This window comes from Manacus vitellinus, unplaced genomic scaffold (assembly GCF_001715985.3).
Source record: "Manacus vitellinus isolate BGI_N305 unplaced genomic scaffold, ASM171598v3 scaffold_10_pilon, whole genome shotgun sequence".
Classification (NCBI taxonomy): Eukaryota; Metazoa; Chordata; class Aves; order Passeriformes; family Pipridae; genus Manacus; species Manacus vitellinus.
In genome coordinates, this window is record NW_021938838.1 from 3,018,707 (window position 1) to 3,035,525 (window position 16,819).

Sequence of the window (16,819 nt, forward strand, 5' to 3'; positions counted from 1 at the left end):
GGTGTGACAGCCCAGAGCTGGCAGGGGTGTTCCCTGGCCACCCCATATCATCAATCCCCACAACCTGATTTATCTCACTTCTCCAGTTGTTTACGTTTCTTCTCAAATCCCTTCCAATTTGTCCAAGAAAGAAGTTTTGAGAGTTTAACTGTTTGACTTCCAGCTCTTCTCATGTATCAACTGACTTCTGAAAGCAGGAATAGCTACATGAAATAATGTGGGTTTCTAGGCTTCTCTTCTTCAGATGAACTCACACCCAACTCACTGATATTGTGCAGGTCTCCCTAAGACATTCACCCTATGACATGAACCAAGGTGGGCGAGTTTCATCCCAAAATAAGAATGGGTAAATGAGGAAAGAATGAGAAAAGGAAAAAAGGTCATCAAGCCTGAGCTCAGCCTAAGCTGAGCTGTTAATAAACACTAGCATGGGCACCTGTGGGCTTGTGAACCTCTGTGTGACCCCTTCCCAAATGGTGGTCTGGCTGTTTTTCAGGGTGTTAACTCCAGTGGGACCATTTCTGCACTTAAAAGGAGCTGCTTGCTCAGGACAGAGAAAACCAGAGTTTTGTTAGCTCCATTTAAGAGGAAGATAAAAGGGATTCTGAGGGGTTTATATGCAACCATGACTCAAAGCAGAGCTACGCATGGGAAAAAAATTATATATAGGCAGAAAAAGTGGGTTACAGACTGTTCTCTGACCTAGGGCTGTGTCCTGCTGGTTAAGGTCTACAGGCTTCAAGGTTAAAGTGCTTAATTTTATTTCAGGCTTTCTAATTGAACACCATTTAACTGGGCTTTCCATTTATCCTGAAATTTCTTTCTGGACCTGAGTCTAATCCTCAAACCTGCTTATTTGCTTTTACTTTCGTTACAACCTTATCAGTGATTAACCTGCAATTGCACTTAATCTTTTTAAAAGATTGCTCTGGCTATAAATACAGAGAAGCTACCTGCCCTGTTTCTATCCAGGGGAAACCAACTTCCTCCACCATCAGATGACTGATTTTTTTAAAGACATTTGTCTTCTTTAACTTCATACAGAGCATTGAATCAGTATCAGTTCTCTGAAAGACATAACAGCACAGGTCACAGGGAATATGACTATAAAAAGTATATATGTGTATTATATTAATACTTTTATATATGTAAACAGTATATATAAAGCCTCCAGTAAAGATGCTGCTTGTGATAGTGAGGCAAAACCTGTCACATTCCTACAGCTCCAACAGCAAGCTCTGCTTCCTCCTCCAGCAGTCCTCTATTCCACGTATTTCACTAAAAAGTAGCAACAGCTAAAATATCACTGCAAGAAAACCTGGTTTCTATGGCAATAAGCAGCTGCCTGGCAAGATCCCTCAAGTACTGCATGCATATTATTAGAGGATATCATATCAGATGGACCCAAGACTTGAGGACACCAAGTGGAAGGAGCAAAAGCTGATAAGAAATGCAGTAAAGGTACATGGAGCATTACCAAATCCATCAGGAACGTTCCAAGGGCAGTTGTAGGGGACGCGGAGTGACAAGTGCCCACTGTGAGATACTTGCTGGAACAAATGCAAAGAAGCCCATTGCAAATACAGCAAAACTGGTAAATGAGTGGAATTACAAAATTCAGCAGAAAGCCAGCTCATGGCAACCCCCAAACCAAGAGGCACTGAAGTCTCCTCAGCCTCCCTGTCACCTCTAAATAGTCCTGCACAGCAAATAGACCTGAGCTCAACTTCCCAGCCCAGCTCATAAGCCCAGCCCTACCTTGACCTTAATTATTACCTGGAGAGTAATCCCTCCAAAGAACTAAAGCCGTAAACAGAACACAGGGAAGGATAATTTCAGATGTCCCCGTGCTTCCAGAATTACCAGTCGTGTATCCATCACCATCTCATGCTGCATGTTGAAAACTAAGATCTTCAAGCAATATTTGCCGTTTAAGAAGGAGTTTTTCCCTCCTGCTGGTGATTAAAATAAAAATTGCAATCATTCTGCCAGTATTATGTGACCTCTAAATAATTTATTGGAAAAATCTGTGAACTGCATGTTCAGGACTTTCTGGCTCTGTTGGTGCATCAGTGAGCAAAAAGTGGGAAAACAACTGGAATGTTGAAATAAATCCACAGCAAAAGAACGGTAATCTACGTGGTGTTTATTGTAGATACAGTGAATTATGAAAGCCATTACACCTCACTATTTACTTAAATGCTTTTTCTAAACTGTATCAAACCACAGCAGCAAATCAGAGCCCCAGTTTGACTTTTGCACATTTCCTGGTTTGATTATATAAATGTTTATAGAGTGAAAAGAAAATACTTTGCACTCTGCACGGAAACCTTCCACCCAGCAGGAAACCACTTGCAAATGACTGAGGACGAGAAATATTCAGGGAGGTTTGGGTGAATGCAGCCTCTCCCCTGCAATGTGAAGGGCAGTGGTGGCTTCAGACTCTCCTGCATTACAGTGGAGCTCATTAAATTTGTTTAAAAGAAAGCAAGCCATTGTTAATTAATGCTATATCTATTCTGGCTTTTTCTGCCGCAGAAACCCATCTATTTTGCAAGGGGGGGGGGAAGCAACAAAAGAAGAGGATCCCAAAGGAGGTGAAGGTCAGCCCCAGGCTCCTGATGGGAAGAGGGATCACCCGGGGAGGTGATGCCAGAGCTGACACCCTGCATGAACAGCCCTGGCTGTCTCACAGCCAGACCTGTAGAACCTGCAGCACTGCTCACAGGATTTGCTGAACACCTGAGAAGCCCCTTGGCTGTGGAGATGGGGCTGCTCCCTGCGGCAAAACCTGCCCCAGCTTTTCCTCCAGAGGATGGAAACTGTCTCCTCTCAATGGAGCCGGCGGTGCCGTGGGGATGTGGTGAGCAAAAACCTTGGGGAGGATCTGCAGTGCCTTGTTTGGTGCCATCCCACTTCTCACCACCTCTCAGCTCACCAGCAGCTGCTCTGGTTGGTGCTGGGCCTGAGGAAGAAGAGGACCTGGTGGTGCTGGGAGAAGATCAGACACCTTGAGCCATCAGCTGGGTGTGCTGGCTGCTAATCAGATGTTCACTTCCCTTCCAGTGCCCAGTCCCAGCACTGGGAGAGTGTCTTCACAAGTGCCCTGTCGCAGCAATGAGCAATACCAGCGTGGCTCCTGCATGGGAAATGTGGCCAAGAGCCAGTCAAGTGACTGAAGGGCTGGAAATCAGCTGGTGGAAAAGTGGATGTCACTGAGGTCCAGCAGTGACTGCAGGGGAGCACCTGCACGGTTGTGCAGAGTTGCTTGTGTGGCACAGACCCTGAGCTGACTCTGAAACACTGTCTGGGAGAGGAGAGCACTTACTGCACTTCTCTTTCCCCTCCCAGCTGGGAACCAACTCAGCTTCTCCCTTCCTGCCCTCTGTTTATCTCTCCCAGCACTGGCAGGTTGGTGCACCCATGGAAACCCAGGGCTAGAAAGGAACTCCAGGAACATCCAGGATTGTGCTTCTCCATCCCTGAAAGATGCTCATCAAATCTCTCCACAAGACCCTGCAGTGACGGAGGCCCCACCACCTTCCCAGGGTGGATTGCTGGCAGGAACTCTTCCCAGTGGCAAACTCAAGGTGGCCTTGGCACCACGCAGAGACCCTCAAGTACCTTGCAGACTGTGCACTCGGGGACAGACCTTGGCATTCTTGTGACAGTGTGATTTGCTCCACGCTCGGCTCGTGAGCATAGTCCGCATCCTTTCCGGATGAATCACTCTCCACTGCCGCTGTCAACCTTGAGCCCAACAGAGAAACCTTGTTATTTTTTTCCCCCCGATTGTTTCTGGCCGAGCAGTGACTCAGCTGTCAGAGGTGAATAACTCTTCACTCTTTATGTGAACACTCATTAACCATCCAGAGCCATAAAAAGCAATTTCTTCCAGAGCTCTCCCTCCATAAAGCTGGATTTCAAAGCAAGAGGGCTGGCCTGAGATTTAGTGGGAAATTCATAAAGATGCTCAATAAATATTGATCTGCAGAGCATGGAAGGCTTGTATGGTTCTGGGTCAAATGGCAGAGGGTTTTATCAGCAGGGAATGAGGGTCTGGACAGAAAAGAGAGGCAGATCCTACCCGCAGCACATTGCAAAGCCTACAGCCACCGCATGGAAATCATTAATAACAAAAATCTGCTACCCCAGGCATTTGCCTGACTCCTACGCCTGCCCCAGGACATGCTGCTGTTTCATTTCTCTCCTTTTTCTTTGTCTTCTTTCTCTGAAATCTCGGCAGCGAGGATTTCCTCATCTTCTTGTGCCGTGGGAATCACACGAACGGTGACTAAACGATCAGAAGATTCTGAGGATATTTCTCCTGGGCGGGTTTGGTCTTTGTGGGAGGTGACAGGAGATCTCTGGTGCACTGGTGACTTTGGTGGGGTTGGACTGAAACTGGAACCCTGCAATAAAAACAAACAAAAAAGGTGAAATCGACCTTAGCAGAGGCTTGCCCAGTACCCCCAACAGAGTGTCTGCACTGTGCAAAGGCAGGCAGCTGTTCTGTGGTTCCACCACATACACTGGGATGTCATTTTGTTGCCAGAGTTGCCCCCTGCAAGAGGGGCAGCTGGATTATATCCTGCATGTCTTGAGAAACACATAGAGAGGAGTGCAACAGAGCCTTCTCACACCTCCTGCACTAGCTCTTGCTTTGCTCCTCAAGCATCTGGAGGGGCTGATCTGGGCTAAACGTGGCAGAAGTGGTGTTGTGAGGGAGCAGCCCCAGACTGCTCCTCCTTCAGAGAGGAGCCTTGGAAACCTGTCCTAAGGATGTGCTATGGAGAGGGATGTCTTTCCAGCAGTGGGGTCCTGCTAACCCACTAGTGGGGTTGGTTCTCAAAATGTGCACCCTTCAGTGACAGGCCTTGTTGCCCTATGGAGCCCGAAGTGCCTCTGTTCACCACTGCCATGAACTGGTCATGAATTAGTGCTGAACACCACATTTGTGAAGCCTCTGTTGTGCCTCTGTGAAGGCCTGCAGAAATACAGCTATGCCTGGCATCTCCTGGCTGTTTACCCAGCCTCAAGGCCACCCCTCCCTATCAGCTACTCTTCCACCTCCCTCTGCGTGTCCAGATGTGATAGCCTGCGTGGCTCCATGCTGGGGAGAGCAATAACAGGACAAAACTTTGTTTTCAAGTTTAGCTGAGACAGTTGGAAGAAAAAAGAAAGAAAGAAAAAAAGCAGGGGGTTTCATGCAGAGCTAGTGGGACAGCAGTGCCTGCTGTGGGGGCCTCTGCCCCAGCTGTGCCAGGAAAGCTTTGATATATTGACTGGGCTGTGGGTGCTCGGTGCCAGCACTGCCCTCTGTCCCACCAGCACATCGATTAATTATGAGAGGCTCTGTCTCTGCAGGATGCAAGAGGCATTCATTCCATCTGTGGCTACAGCCCAGCTAGAAATTACACTCAGGCTTAGCAGAGCTAGGCAAAAAGTCAGTGTACTACCCTCCTGTGTTGCAAAACAAACCCCTGTGGGACACTGGCGTTCTCCCAAGGCCCTGTTGGAGATGTTGGGTCACCCCTTCCCATCTGCCCACGCTGTGTCAGTGCCTGATGACCTGAGCTCACTTCCTTAAGGCACCTTAACGAGTCTGAAGCCCGTGGGGAGGGGGGAGGGAGCAGAGACTCGGCATCTAATGAAGCAAAGCTAAACTTCCATCCTCCCCATGCTGACCTGCGCCGCCTGCATCTCCTTCAGCTCCCTCAGCCTCCAGCGGAGCCGCCCCAGCGGCCCTTTGCCCCCCATCCTCCCCGTGGCAGCCAGGGCAGCCTTGAAGAGCTTCGGGGTCTCAGCTTTTGGGGGAATGATCAGCGCGTCTCCAGGGCCTCCCTTCTCGTCTTTGGGTTTGTTGTTGCTTTTCAGCATTTTCCTGCAGCAAGGAAAGGGAGAGATGATGTCAGCCCGGGAACGTGTTCTATTAGCTGGATTTTATAGCGAGGAAAAAACAGGCGTTAAAAGGGCCGGGATTTGTTATGCCTTAGGAAGGACAGAATAATAAGTAATGCTAAAAATTAAATACTTTAATAGATTTTTAAACGAAGGCACCCTGGCCACGTTCGTTCCCCAGCTCCACCCGCTTTTAGTGGCGAAGGTTCAGAGTAGGGCTGGGGCAGCCCCAGCCTCCCCAGCCCAGCGACGAGGGACGGGTGCCCTCTGCCGAGGCAGAGCGGATCCAGCCCGGAGCGGGACCCGCCTCTGGGAGAGAGAACCCAGCACCTGCAGCAGGAGCTTTCCCGGGGCTTCGCACAGAGGGAAATCTCCTCTGAGACTCTGATATCCGGGCTCTGCTATTTTTAAAAACCCCACGCACTTGGCCTTCTTACGCAGCAGCTTCTGAGACTCCGGATAGTGCACCAAAATCTCGTTCAGGTCCTTCTTCTCCAGAATGAAAAGGTTCGCGAAGCCGTGAGCTATGACGTTTGCTGTTCGGCGATTTCCCCCTCCTGCCGCCAGCAAGCTGAGAGAGACACGGCAAGATGTCAGTGCTTCTGCTCACAGGCTCAGCACAACTTCAGGTCTCTTTTGCATGCCTCCATTTCTCTCTTTCAGAGGACTCAGAGCGTAATTTTCACTCCCGATGGAATTTCCCGTATCTAATTTTTGAAGGGAAATTTGCATACTGCACTATATAAAAAATGATTTGGGGGTTTGGAGGGTTGAATGTTGTGTTTTACACCAGTCCAGTGGCTGCTGGGCTGTAGGGAGGCAGCAGCATCCCTGTGTTACAGACTGGTACAGGACATTGCATGCCCATGAAATGGGTGGATTAAATGGCTGTGAGACTGTTTTTGTGAAGCATCTTTTCTTATTCATTTTCTCACCCCTCCATCCATGTACCTCTGCTTAACATCACCAGCTCCCCATGCCGAAAACAACATGATGACAAAAACAGCAGAAAAGCTCCAAGGAAAAACCCTGTGATCTGTGTCTCAGCCGCTGCCCAGTGTTCACGGCTCTCAATCACAGAGATAACTGGGATGCTGCTGATCCTCCCACTTCCCACCTTCCTCTCCCAGAGCCCATGAGCTATATTTCCCCGTTTCCCTGAGAATGCTTCTCTCACCTTATTTCTCCAAACACGGATCCAGCTTTCAGAGTCACCAGCACGGATTTGCCATCGGGTCCCCCCAGCACCTGCACTTGTCCCGCCTGGATAATGTACATCTCACGGCCTATTTCTCCCTGCAGGGAAGAGGGGTGCTGGGGGGCATGCCCAGAAGCAGGGAGGCCTCATGGATGCCCTAACCAGCATCTTGCTGGAAACTCCCATGACCATACTGCCCTCTCCAAGCTCCCAAAATTCTTTGTCTTGATGGTGTTTACTCCTGAGCACCATCTAAGCACCCCAAGGTCTCCTGCAGCTCGACAGGCTCTTCCCTGGTCTCCTGCTGTTAATGGCTGCAACCAAGGATGATTTTGCTCCAGATTCCCTCCCTGTGAAGTGGCTCAACACCAGGGTGATGGGCCAGGCCTGGCTTTCCCCTAGTGCCCTGCACAGCCTGGCTGTAACACCGGGCATGGGAGGGCACCCAAGCATCACATGTCACATTACCTTCTTGCACACGTAGTCATTAGGCAGGTAGACCACTGATCTGAGCCGCTTCAGCATGTCAAAGATCATCTGTCTGTCACAACCCTGAGCCAAAATAGAGCCAACATGGTGTAAGTCTGTGTCAGCATGGCAGGCTCTGCCAGGCAGGACCCGTGCTGCAGGGGATACCTGGAAAAGGGCCACTTTGCTCACGATGTTGTAGTTCACATCGATGGCGATGTCCAGCCTCATCTTGTCTGGCAGCTGCACCAGCAGCTCTGACTCATCTGTGAGACAAAGCAGAAAACTGGCTGTTTCCAGCTCTTGGTATGAGAGCATGTCCTTGACGTGGCAGTAGGGAAGCAACTCACATTCCGGTGGCAGAGGGCAGGAGCCAGCTCTCCCAGAATGGGCCCCTCCAGCCTCTGCCCACCCAGCAACCTGCAGGTCTAAATCCAAGGGGCGATGGAGAACCACCCTTCACGTTATCCCTGCCCCCTGATGGCTCTCAGACACACCACTGAGCCCAAGCCATCATCTTTCTTGCCCAGGAGGATGGGCACAGAGGTCCTGGTCCTGCCTGGTACAGTGAGCTAGTATCTTTGCTGCTGGACACATTCTGGCCAGTGATTGCCCTCTCCCCAGGGACCAGCATGTGGGACACTGGACTCAGTCTGCTATGAGTGATGCCAGGTCACCAAAGTGCTGTGAGCCAGTAGTGAAGAGCAAAATAAGTCACCCTACACCCCAAAACTGCAGTGCTATTTGACAGCAACATTTCAGCCCTGCAAAACAACCACAGTAAAACACAGCCCTTGGAGTGGCTGGGTCTCACCTAGCATGCCTTGCGAGTGCCACGTGTACTCATACCACGTTTTCACCCGGTTCTGAACAGTTCTGGGGATTTTGTAGAAGTTCATGTATTTAATGGTACTGTCCATGCAGCTCCTGTAGTAAGTTTGCCCTGCAGTAGCGGCGCCAACCACGTCCCTCATCTGAACGGAAGAGGTGGAAGAAAAGTTTTAGTTGCTGTCACTTATCCATCACTCGAGCAGTCTAGAGTGTGTAAACCGAGCCCTAACAGCACCCAGCAAGTACTTTTTGCCTTGCACCAGTGCCAGGCAGGTCCTCAAATGGGAAAAACAAACCTGAAGATGCAAACCTGCGGATCAACCACACTGCAACCATCCCCACCCGAGGCTGGGAACCCTCCGTGACTCCCACTCACCTGCCCTATCATGACAGAGAAAGCAAAGACGCCTGTGAAGTAGTTCAGCAGCTGGAAGACAATCTCAAACAGTGTCTTGGGGTCTGGCAGGCCCCCGATGGTGATGAGGGTTTTGACTGCCCAGTAGTAGCAGCGGATGTAGCTGGGAGGGAAAGAGGAGGCAGCTCTGAAGGCATTTCTGGCATGAAGGCCTGTTTCACCCCTCTGCACTGAGCTCATGTCCTCTGGCCATGGCAAGCCAGAGCCTGCTGAGAGTAATTATGGGTGACAGAGGGAAAAACTGAAGGGCTTCAGACTCCCCACCACACCTGCAGGTGCTTCTGGAGGTGCTACAGGAGCAGGGGGACCTATAGATTCTCCAGAAACCTCCATGTAGGAGGCTCAGCTGCTCTGGCTGCTCCTTACAGCACCACTGCCATAAACCAGCAATGTGTTTTCAGCAACATTTACACTTTCAGAAATCATCAGGGGAGAATAAGGGTTTGTGAACAAATTGTTAGCAAAGGATGCTCCACATCTTCTCCTGGCACTCCCAACCCTTTCCTTCCAGGGTTTTTATGAATCCAGCTGCACCCCAACACCTCCCTTATTACTTCAGCTCATCCCAGCAGGCTGTGCTGTGTAAGATCCAAGCCCTGGCTTGTACCTGTTTCCTTCCCCATCATAGACCCAGGTGGTAGAGCCCAGTCCTTCGTAGGCTGAGGCCCAGTAGTAGAGGCAGGAGTTCACATGCAAGCTGTACAGTAAGTAGGCAGTTGTTCGAATCACTCTGCAAAAAGAACCAGGAGAGAGCAGAAAAGGAGATGATATAGTGTCTTCTGGGAGAAATATGTCCCCACTACCACCCCCAGCATCACAAGGAGCCTCAAAACGATGACCGAGAGGTCCTGCCGTTGCAGGAATCACAGAGCACCCAAACATGCACCCTGCTGCTCCCTCCTGCAGCCCTGCAGCTCTAGAAGAGCCAGAAAAAACCATGAGAGAGATGATCCTACCCCCATGGGCTCGGGGAGCCCCACATGCTGCTTCATCAGCCAACATCCACATCAGCCAGCCCAGGGGTGGCAGGAAAATAAACCAGGAGCCCGGAACTGGTGCACACCAAAGTGAACCTTCCTCCCCAGTGGCAAACAGCAACTCCACACTCCCTCCTTTCCCTGGCCCCCCCTCACCTGTAGATGTATGCCTTGGTCAGGATGGCCTCCAGGCGGTTGTTGAACTCGAAGAAGGCCATGTACTGGGAGGAGAAGGAAAGCAGCATGCTCCAGCTTCCTGTGGCCCCCACTGGGACAGTCACCTCCCCATAAAGCCCCACTGCCCCTCTGCTTCCCTCTTGCAGCCCCCCTGCAGCACAGGCTGCCATGGACAGATTTGGGTCCATCTATAAGTGCCCTTCTATTCAAATGTGAGCATGGCTTAGTATTGAAATGAAGATTTGACAAACAGCACTGCAAAGCCTTTGGGATAAGACTTCCCTTACATTTTACAATCCTCTTGTCCTCATTAATGAGTTTAGCAAGCCATAGTTCACCCCAGCAGCACAGAACTCCTCCAAATCCACTGTAGGTGCTATTCTGCCTGATTTTGTAAACTCCAACTCACCTTCAGACAGCGAGGAAAGCGCAGGAGCGGGTTGACACCAATTTTGAAGTAGAAGAAATCCAGGGGCAGGAGGCACAGCACATCCATCTGAAATCCACACAAAGAGAGAAGCCTCTGAGGGGACCTGCAGGTGCACTGGGATGGGGCTGCAAACCACGGGGCAGATTAAAGATTCAGATTAATAAATAAAATTATGGCAAACCTTAAAACGTTGTGATCGCAGGTAGTTCTCTTTCATGGCCTTTTTATCAGTCTGGTTGGGAACAGGAAGAAGAGAGAGAGAGAGAGGGGCAGATTGATCGTTGCTTACAGAAAGCAAAGTCGTGGCCAACATGCTCATGCCTGGTTTTCCCTTTCTGCACCATAACAGGGAAGATCTTCCCTTCATTTCCAGGAATGGGAGCAGAATCAGACAAGCAGAAGACCTGGCCATATGCCATCTTCCCATCCTGTCTTGGGACATCCTGTGCTTGTTTTGCATCCCAGGGAAAGCACATCACAGTGGCAATCTCACAAAAAACAGACTTTACAGGAGGAACCTGCCTGCCTGAGCATCTGCATGGTCATGGGAAGGCTGTACCCTCAAGGTTTGATTTTTCACAGCTTATTTAACTGAATTTGGAAACAAAATCAAGGGCTTTCCCTCTTGTCAGGCATGTGATCTGTGTGTTCAGATTGCAATTGCTAATGCATTCTGCCCAGTCTGCTCCTGAAAATCAAACTCAAGAGTTTTTTATGCCCATGCCCATGGTTAGCAGGGCACAACTACACCAGGGCTGGTCAGTGAGCACCTCACACCATGGGCAGAACAACCCCACAGAGCAGCACCCTCCTGGCATCCCTTCCCAGGAACGGGGCTGCCACGGACCATGCGTTTTCTAGATGGGCTGGTATTGCCTCTAGGGGACAAATGTGTGTTTGGTAGACAAAAAGACAGCTGGCTTATCCACCACATGTCAGGAGAGATGCTTGCAGTCTCCAAGAGCGTCCACAGCCGTGGTGTGAGAGCTTGGAGAGCTCAACTCAGAGGTCTGAGGATGGGGATGGGGATGGGAGGCCCCCCCAGCCGGTCCCTGCAGTGGTGGATGCAGCATGTGCCACTCACAATGATGTCTCCCCCCTGGACGAACTGCAGCCGGGTCTGGAACACGAGGATGTCCAGCAGGTAGATGAGGTCACACAGGTAGTCCACCAGCAGCCAGCAGTGGATGTTTGCTGGGGTCTGGTAGGGGAAAGCCCAGCGGACGGGGATCAACCAGCAGTTCCAGTTCCAGGCCATGACAACGAAGAACAGCCACAGTACATACATCAGATCTGCACACAGGGAACAGCACCATGATCAGCTGGGCAGACATCCCAGGGTTTTCATGCCCTGACCTGCCCTGAGCACAACTTGGAACCCTGCAGGAGGTCTCTTGGTGACAGCATTTAGCCGCAGGTGAGCTGGGCTCTGGTGTAGAGTGAACAGCACCAGTCACAGAGCACTCTGTGTTTTGTTGGGAAGCTTCCAGCTTTGCTCATTCAACTAGGTTTGCTTTTCCTTTGCTGCCACAACACAGACTTCCCTGTTTTGCTTTTCCCCCTGCAGCCATGCTGAACTGATGGCCTGAGCCCAGGGGCTTCCAAAGGGATGGGGAATAGCAGAGGCTAAGGAAAGAGCTGGGCTCCTGTGGAGTGGCCACCAGGCAGCTGATATTTCTTTTGTGACTTTTATTTTTATTTGGGGTATCCACACCACAGGGACAGCGTTTTCCCACTGAAAAGCCTGAAAGCAGAAGGTGGCTGTCCCTTCCCTGCCCAGCTGTGCTCCTGACACGCACAGCTATCAGGAAATATTTAGGAAAGCCTATGCCTTGCAGAGATATTTAAAACTCTAGGCTTTAGTGAAAGCTAAGTTGCTTCTTGCTTAGTTCTCCTCTCCTCTCTATAATGTCTCCTCTCTATAAGATCTCCTCACCTGCACCTCCTCCCCTGCTCAGCCCCTCTCCCCTGGTCCCACCAGCTTGCCCCCAGCCCAGGCATGAGGCTGTGCTCCATCACTCACTGGTGAGTGGGTCGATGCTGCTGGGGAACTGGTAGCTTTTCAGGCGGTCCAGCCAGGGCCGGTACTTGAAGGTGCAGCACAGCATCTCACAGTAGTGGTCATCCCCTGATGGCTTGTCCTCCTCCACCTCCCCTCCCAGGGGAGGCACCGGTGCTGCTGCAGGCGCTGGCTTAGCGGGCGCTGGGAGAGGTTAAAGTGGAGAAAAAAAATCTTGTTACTGCAATTTGTTTTAAGGTCTTTAAACTGTAAACAAAACATCTGTCTCCCGGAAAACACAGCGTGCGTGGGGACCCGCCAGCGAAACGCTCCCAGCCCCGCTGGAACTCACATGCCACAGGGCTCTCGTCATCCGAGGTGACATCGGGGTCAACCAGCTTCTCTTTCACCTTCTCGGTCCTCTCTTTGAAGAGCTTCACCAGTTCCTGGAGCCGGGTGTTGATGATGGCACTGCTCAGGCTCGTGGCCGAGCCGATGCGCTCGGGCAGGCTGCGGGCAAACCATCGGGCGTTTCATGCAGGCAGGAAAACACCAGGGCAGGTTCACAGAATCACAGAATCCTGGAATGGTTTGGCTTGGAAGTGACCTTAAAGCTCATCTTGTTCCAACCCCTCTGCCATGGGCAGGGACACCTTCCAGTAGACCAGGTTTCTCCAAGCCCCATCCAACCTGGCCTTGAACCACGGCCATGACCCATCCTTTAACTCACAGGACCTGAATTAGGATTTACCCATATTTATTTGGGTACTGTCTAATGAGAAGAACACAAGCTAAGGTTGTTTCAGTAAAAGATCATCAAGCAGCACCACCCTGAGCCTCATCTGTCCCCTGGGATGTGAGATGCTGTCAGAAGGCTTGGGAAGCACCAAGATCCCAGGCTGGATTGCATGTGCTTGGGAGAATATGATTTTAGAAGAACTATGGGGTGAAAATGTGCATCAAGCCCCTGAATTTATAAACTATATCTTCTCTTTTCGGCCTCTTCATTAGAACCAGTTTGGATTCAGACCAGGATGCTTCGCTTAGCATGGCTGAGAAGCATCAGCAGGGAGGAGGACAGAAACAATCTCGTTTGCTGTAGCCCTGGCTGGTTTGTTGTGATGACTGGAAAAAGGCAAAACCATGCTCCCTGTGGAGTGTGCCTCCCAGGGAGGGCAGCTCCCTCCAAGGCTGTCCCTGGGGCTGTGGGGAAGCCAGGGCCTGGGGAGTGTGATGCACAGCTTGTGCTCACTTTCTGCATGGAAGAAAAGGGTCATTTCTCCACAGTCAGTAAAAACAAGGTGTCCCCACAGCACTATAGCATATGTAGATCAAAGGTGCATTTTCTCTGCAGTTACACCTAGTCTTAAAGAGAATATTTCTACATGTATACAGGAAAAACAAGAGAACAGTTTCTGCTCCAGTGAGCACCACGATCATCATTTTTGGAGAGGGGGTGCTTTCCTCATTAAGCAGCACTAGAACCACTGCGGGCATGGCTCCTTCTCCCTTTCGTATCCCAGCACTTGTAGGATCTTTGTTATTTTCACCCAAGTCCCAGGATCCAAACCCCTGGAACTCAGCTGATCTGGAGCCCCCAGGTCCCACCACGCACCTTTCCCTCTGCTCCTCGTCCCAGCTCACCAGTCCCTCGTCCAGACCATCCTCTGGGACCAGTCGCCTCCTCCTGCAGACACAAAGACATCGACCAAGGATTGGCTTGTCTCCCATCCTCAGCCAGCTCTTCTCCCTCCTCCTCCTCCTCCTCCCAGGGGTCATCTGTTTTCCCCTTCCCCTTCTCCTGCTGGGGTCAGTTTTCCCCTGTTCCTTTGCTGCTAAAGCCCTGTTTCTTCCCAGGCACCACTGAGCCCTTGGCTCCATAGACATACAGCCACCCAGCCCACTTTGGAACCCGTTTGGGACACCTGGCAAGATGTACAGAGGGCAGGCACTACCCTGTGCTTGTCCCCAGTGTTGCACTGTCACATCACTGCACTTCAAGAGGCAGGCAAGGAAAGTCCAATACCAGGAATACCTATAAGATGTGTCCTAACACAGCTGGTGGCTCCCCTTGGCACAGATGGTTTTCTGAGACAACTTCCTTACATGTGGGCAAGCAAAGTGGCAGAAGGAGAGCTGAATATGAAGATGGCAATCACAACAAAATCTGGACTGGTTTGCAAACCTTCACCAAGCCCAGCATTTCAGCTGCAACAAAGAAATGGTCTCCTGCCCCCACAGCTGCTGATCCCACTGGCCCTGGTACAAAATGGCTCAGTGCTGCATGTGGAGCAGGAGCAAGCAGGACACTTGCAGGGAGGTTGTCCTGCCATCACAAGTCTCTTGAAGAATGCCAAATGCTGTGAGCCCACCACCTCCAGCCTCACTGGCTCTCAGGTGTGTCCTGCTGGGAGGGAGAGCAGGTAAACAAGACTCATAAACTTTCATTCCCCGAGTGCACAGCACAGGGGGTGGAACAAAACCATCAGCCCCACTGTTAAAGCACTCTCATATGTCAGTGGAGAGGTTTCCAAAACCCTGCTTGGAGAAATAGTCCTGCCAGGGTCTGTATCGTTGTTAGGACAACATCCATCATCTCTCACCAGCCTCCAGCTGCCCTTCCCTTGCCTCTGTGCCCTCAGGGTACCATGCTGCCCCACTGGCCCGTCCTCATCCCTGATCAAGCCCAGGATGCCCACACTGATAGGCTCTTGCTCTGTCAGGGAGACTCTACAGCACCTGGCCCACACACAACCATCCACTGCACAGCCAGCTGGGACAGAAGGCCCCATCACAGCCCAAACATTGCTCTGTTTTTGTGGCCCTTGGAATGCTGCAGCCAGAGGCCATCGGCATCCGGCTGTCCTGCACCTGCCTGGACATGTGGGACGTGCAGGGTCCCTGCCCATATGGGATCAGCTGGAATATCCTGGTATTTACTGTCTGCAACAGCCTGTTTTGAGGCTCCAGTTACACAACGTGTGGCTCATTAACGGTGAGTCTTTTATGACTCTGTCCAAACCATGTTCACTCTAATCCTTCACAGACCCATGTAGGAAATAACTCAAGACTGTGGCAAATAAAAGTGACTTAGGGATAACTGGGTGACTGCTCAATGAAGAACTGATGTCCTCTTACTCTGGAAAAACCAGCAGGAGAGGAGCATTTTTCTTCTGGTTCAGAATGATTAAATTTTATTTTTTTTGTGTAGGAGAACGGCAGTTTCTTGCCTTTAAAAATCTCCAGCTCTACCAAGGGACCTCCTCCACTGTTCTTTTGAGACAGTCCCTGGAGACACAGCAGAAAGGTTTATATGCTCACATGTGTAACTGCAAATATACTCAATGCTGTCAGTATTTGCACTGCAGGGATTGTACATGAAGTCTTGGGGCTCTTCTCTCCCAGTTTGAAAAGCTGTTCAACAGGCTGGATTATGGACATTTTCACCATTTCATTTGGTCCTCCAGGAGCTTGTTTATTAAAAGATCTAAACTATTAAGTGAGAATGACTATAGCACCTGGTTTTCAGCATGGAAAAAACCACTTTGGTTTTGAATTTTAATCCTCTGCAAGAATGAACTTCGAAAAAACCCACCCCAACAACAGACAAAAAAGCATCAGCTTCCTCCAGCCTAAATTTTAAAGCTCAGTTTTAATCCCTCTGAGAATAGAATCACTGAATGTTTTGGAAGGGATCTTAAAAGTCCAACCCCTTGTGACAGGCAGGGACACCTTCCACTAGATCAGGTTGCTCAAAGCCCCATCCAACCTGGCCTTGAACACTTCAAGCAACGGGGTATCTGCCATCCATCTGAAAGCACAAACCCAGGGGGAGATGCTGCAAACCCTTTCAGCAAAAATACAAGAAAATTATAGGGTTTGTGATGAAGGCCCAGATCCAGCACACAGACTCCCCACGCTCTGAATTTGGGAGCACAGACACTTGAGACAACAGACAAATGGGATCCAATCACGGCCTGGGGATCAAGCCCATCTCCAGGAGGACACACAGACAGGGCTGTCCCTGGTCCTCAAAAGCCTTAAACAAAATTTAGCCACTTAATTAAAAAAATGCAAACAGCAGGCGAGGCTTTTGCCATCTCCTCTGCCGTGCACGGGGGCGACTCCCGCCCCACGCACATCACCCTGGCTCACTGTCCAAACCTGCTGGAAATGGGCTGCTCCATATGGTTACAGAAATTTTCCTGTACTGGCACCACCAGGGGGTGAGGTCCCCGGGGCCGGGACCGCGTCTGGGCAGAGCCATACCTGGGGGATGCTGCGCCGGGCACCGCCAGCCTGTTGGGAGCGCTGGCAGCGGGCACCGGCAAGGGGGTACCATCGTTCTCTGCAGCATCGCCTGGGCTGTCCACATCCTTGATCTCCACGGTGGGGTAATTACCTGCTCCGTGGGGAAGGACAA

At 50.8% G+C, this 16,819-nt stretch overlaps 1 protein-coding gene across 1 annotated transcript in view; it reads right to left on the minus strand.

The window, feature by feature from the left end:
- Positions 1 to 2,128: 2,128 nt before the first annotated feature.
- Positions 2,129 to 16,819, minus strand: part of CNGB1 (cyclic nucleotide gated channel subunit beta 1) — a 28,049-nt gene continuing 13,358 nt past the window's right edge. The window contains exons 17-33 of the mRNA XM_029965510.1: positions 16,666 to 16,798; positions 14,012 to 14,083; positions 12,749 to 12,906; positions 12,421 to 12,600; positions 11,482 to 11,690; positions 10,579 to 10,629; positions 10,377 to 10,463; positions 9,947 to 10,011; positions 9,421 to 9,543; positions 8,775 to 8,916; positions 8,382 to 8,541; positions 7,736 to 7,833; positions 7,568 to 7,651; positions 7,079 to 7,197; positions 6,326 to 6,472; positions 5,689 to 5,884; positions 2,129 to 4,412 (exon numbers count right to left, since the gene is read on the minus strand). Of these exons, the coding sequence (XP_029821370.1) occupies positions 4,200 to 4,412; positions 5,689 to 5,884; positions 6,326 to 6,472; positions 7,079 to 7,197; positions 7,568 to 7,651; positions 7,736 to 7,833; positions 8,382 to 8,541; positions 8,775 to 8,916; positions 9,421 to 9,543; positions 9,947 to 10,011; positions 10,377 to 10,463; positions 10,579 to 10,629; positions 11,482 to 11,690; positions 12,421 to 12,600; positions 12,749 to 12,906; positions 14,012 to 14,083; positions 16,666 to 16,798 (2,237 nt within the window). The 3' untranslated portion in view covers positions 2,129 to 4,199. The remainder of the gene's footprint in view (positions 4,413 to 5,688; positions 5,885 to 6,325; positions 6,473 to 7,078; positions 7,198 to 7,567; positions 7,652 to 7,735; positions 7,834 to 8,381; positions 8,542 to 8,774; positions 8,917 to 9,420; positions 9,544 to 9,946; positions 10,012 to 10,376; positions 10,464 to 10,578; positions 10,630 to 11,481; positions 11,691 to 12,420; positions 12,601 to 12,748; positions 12,907 to 14,011; positions 14,084 to 16,665; positions 16,799 to 16,819) is intronic.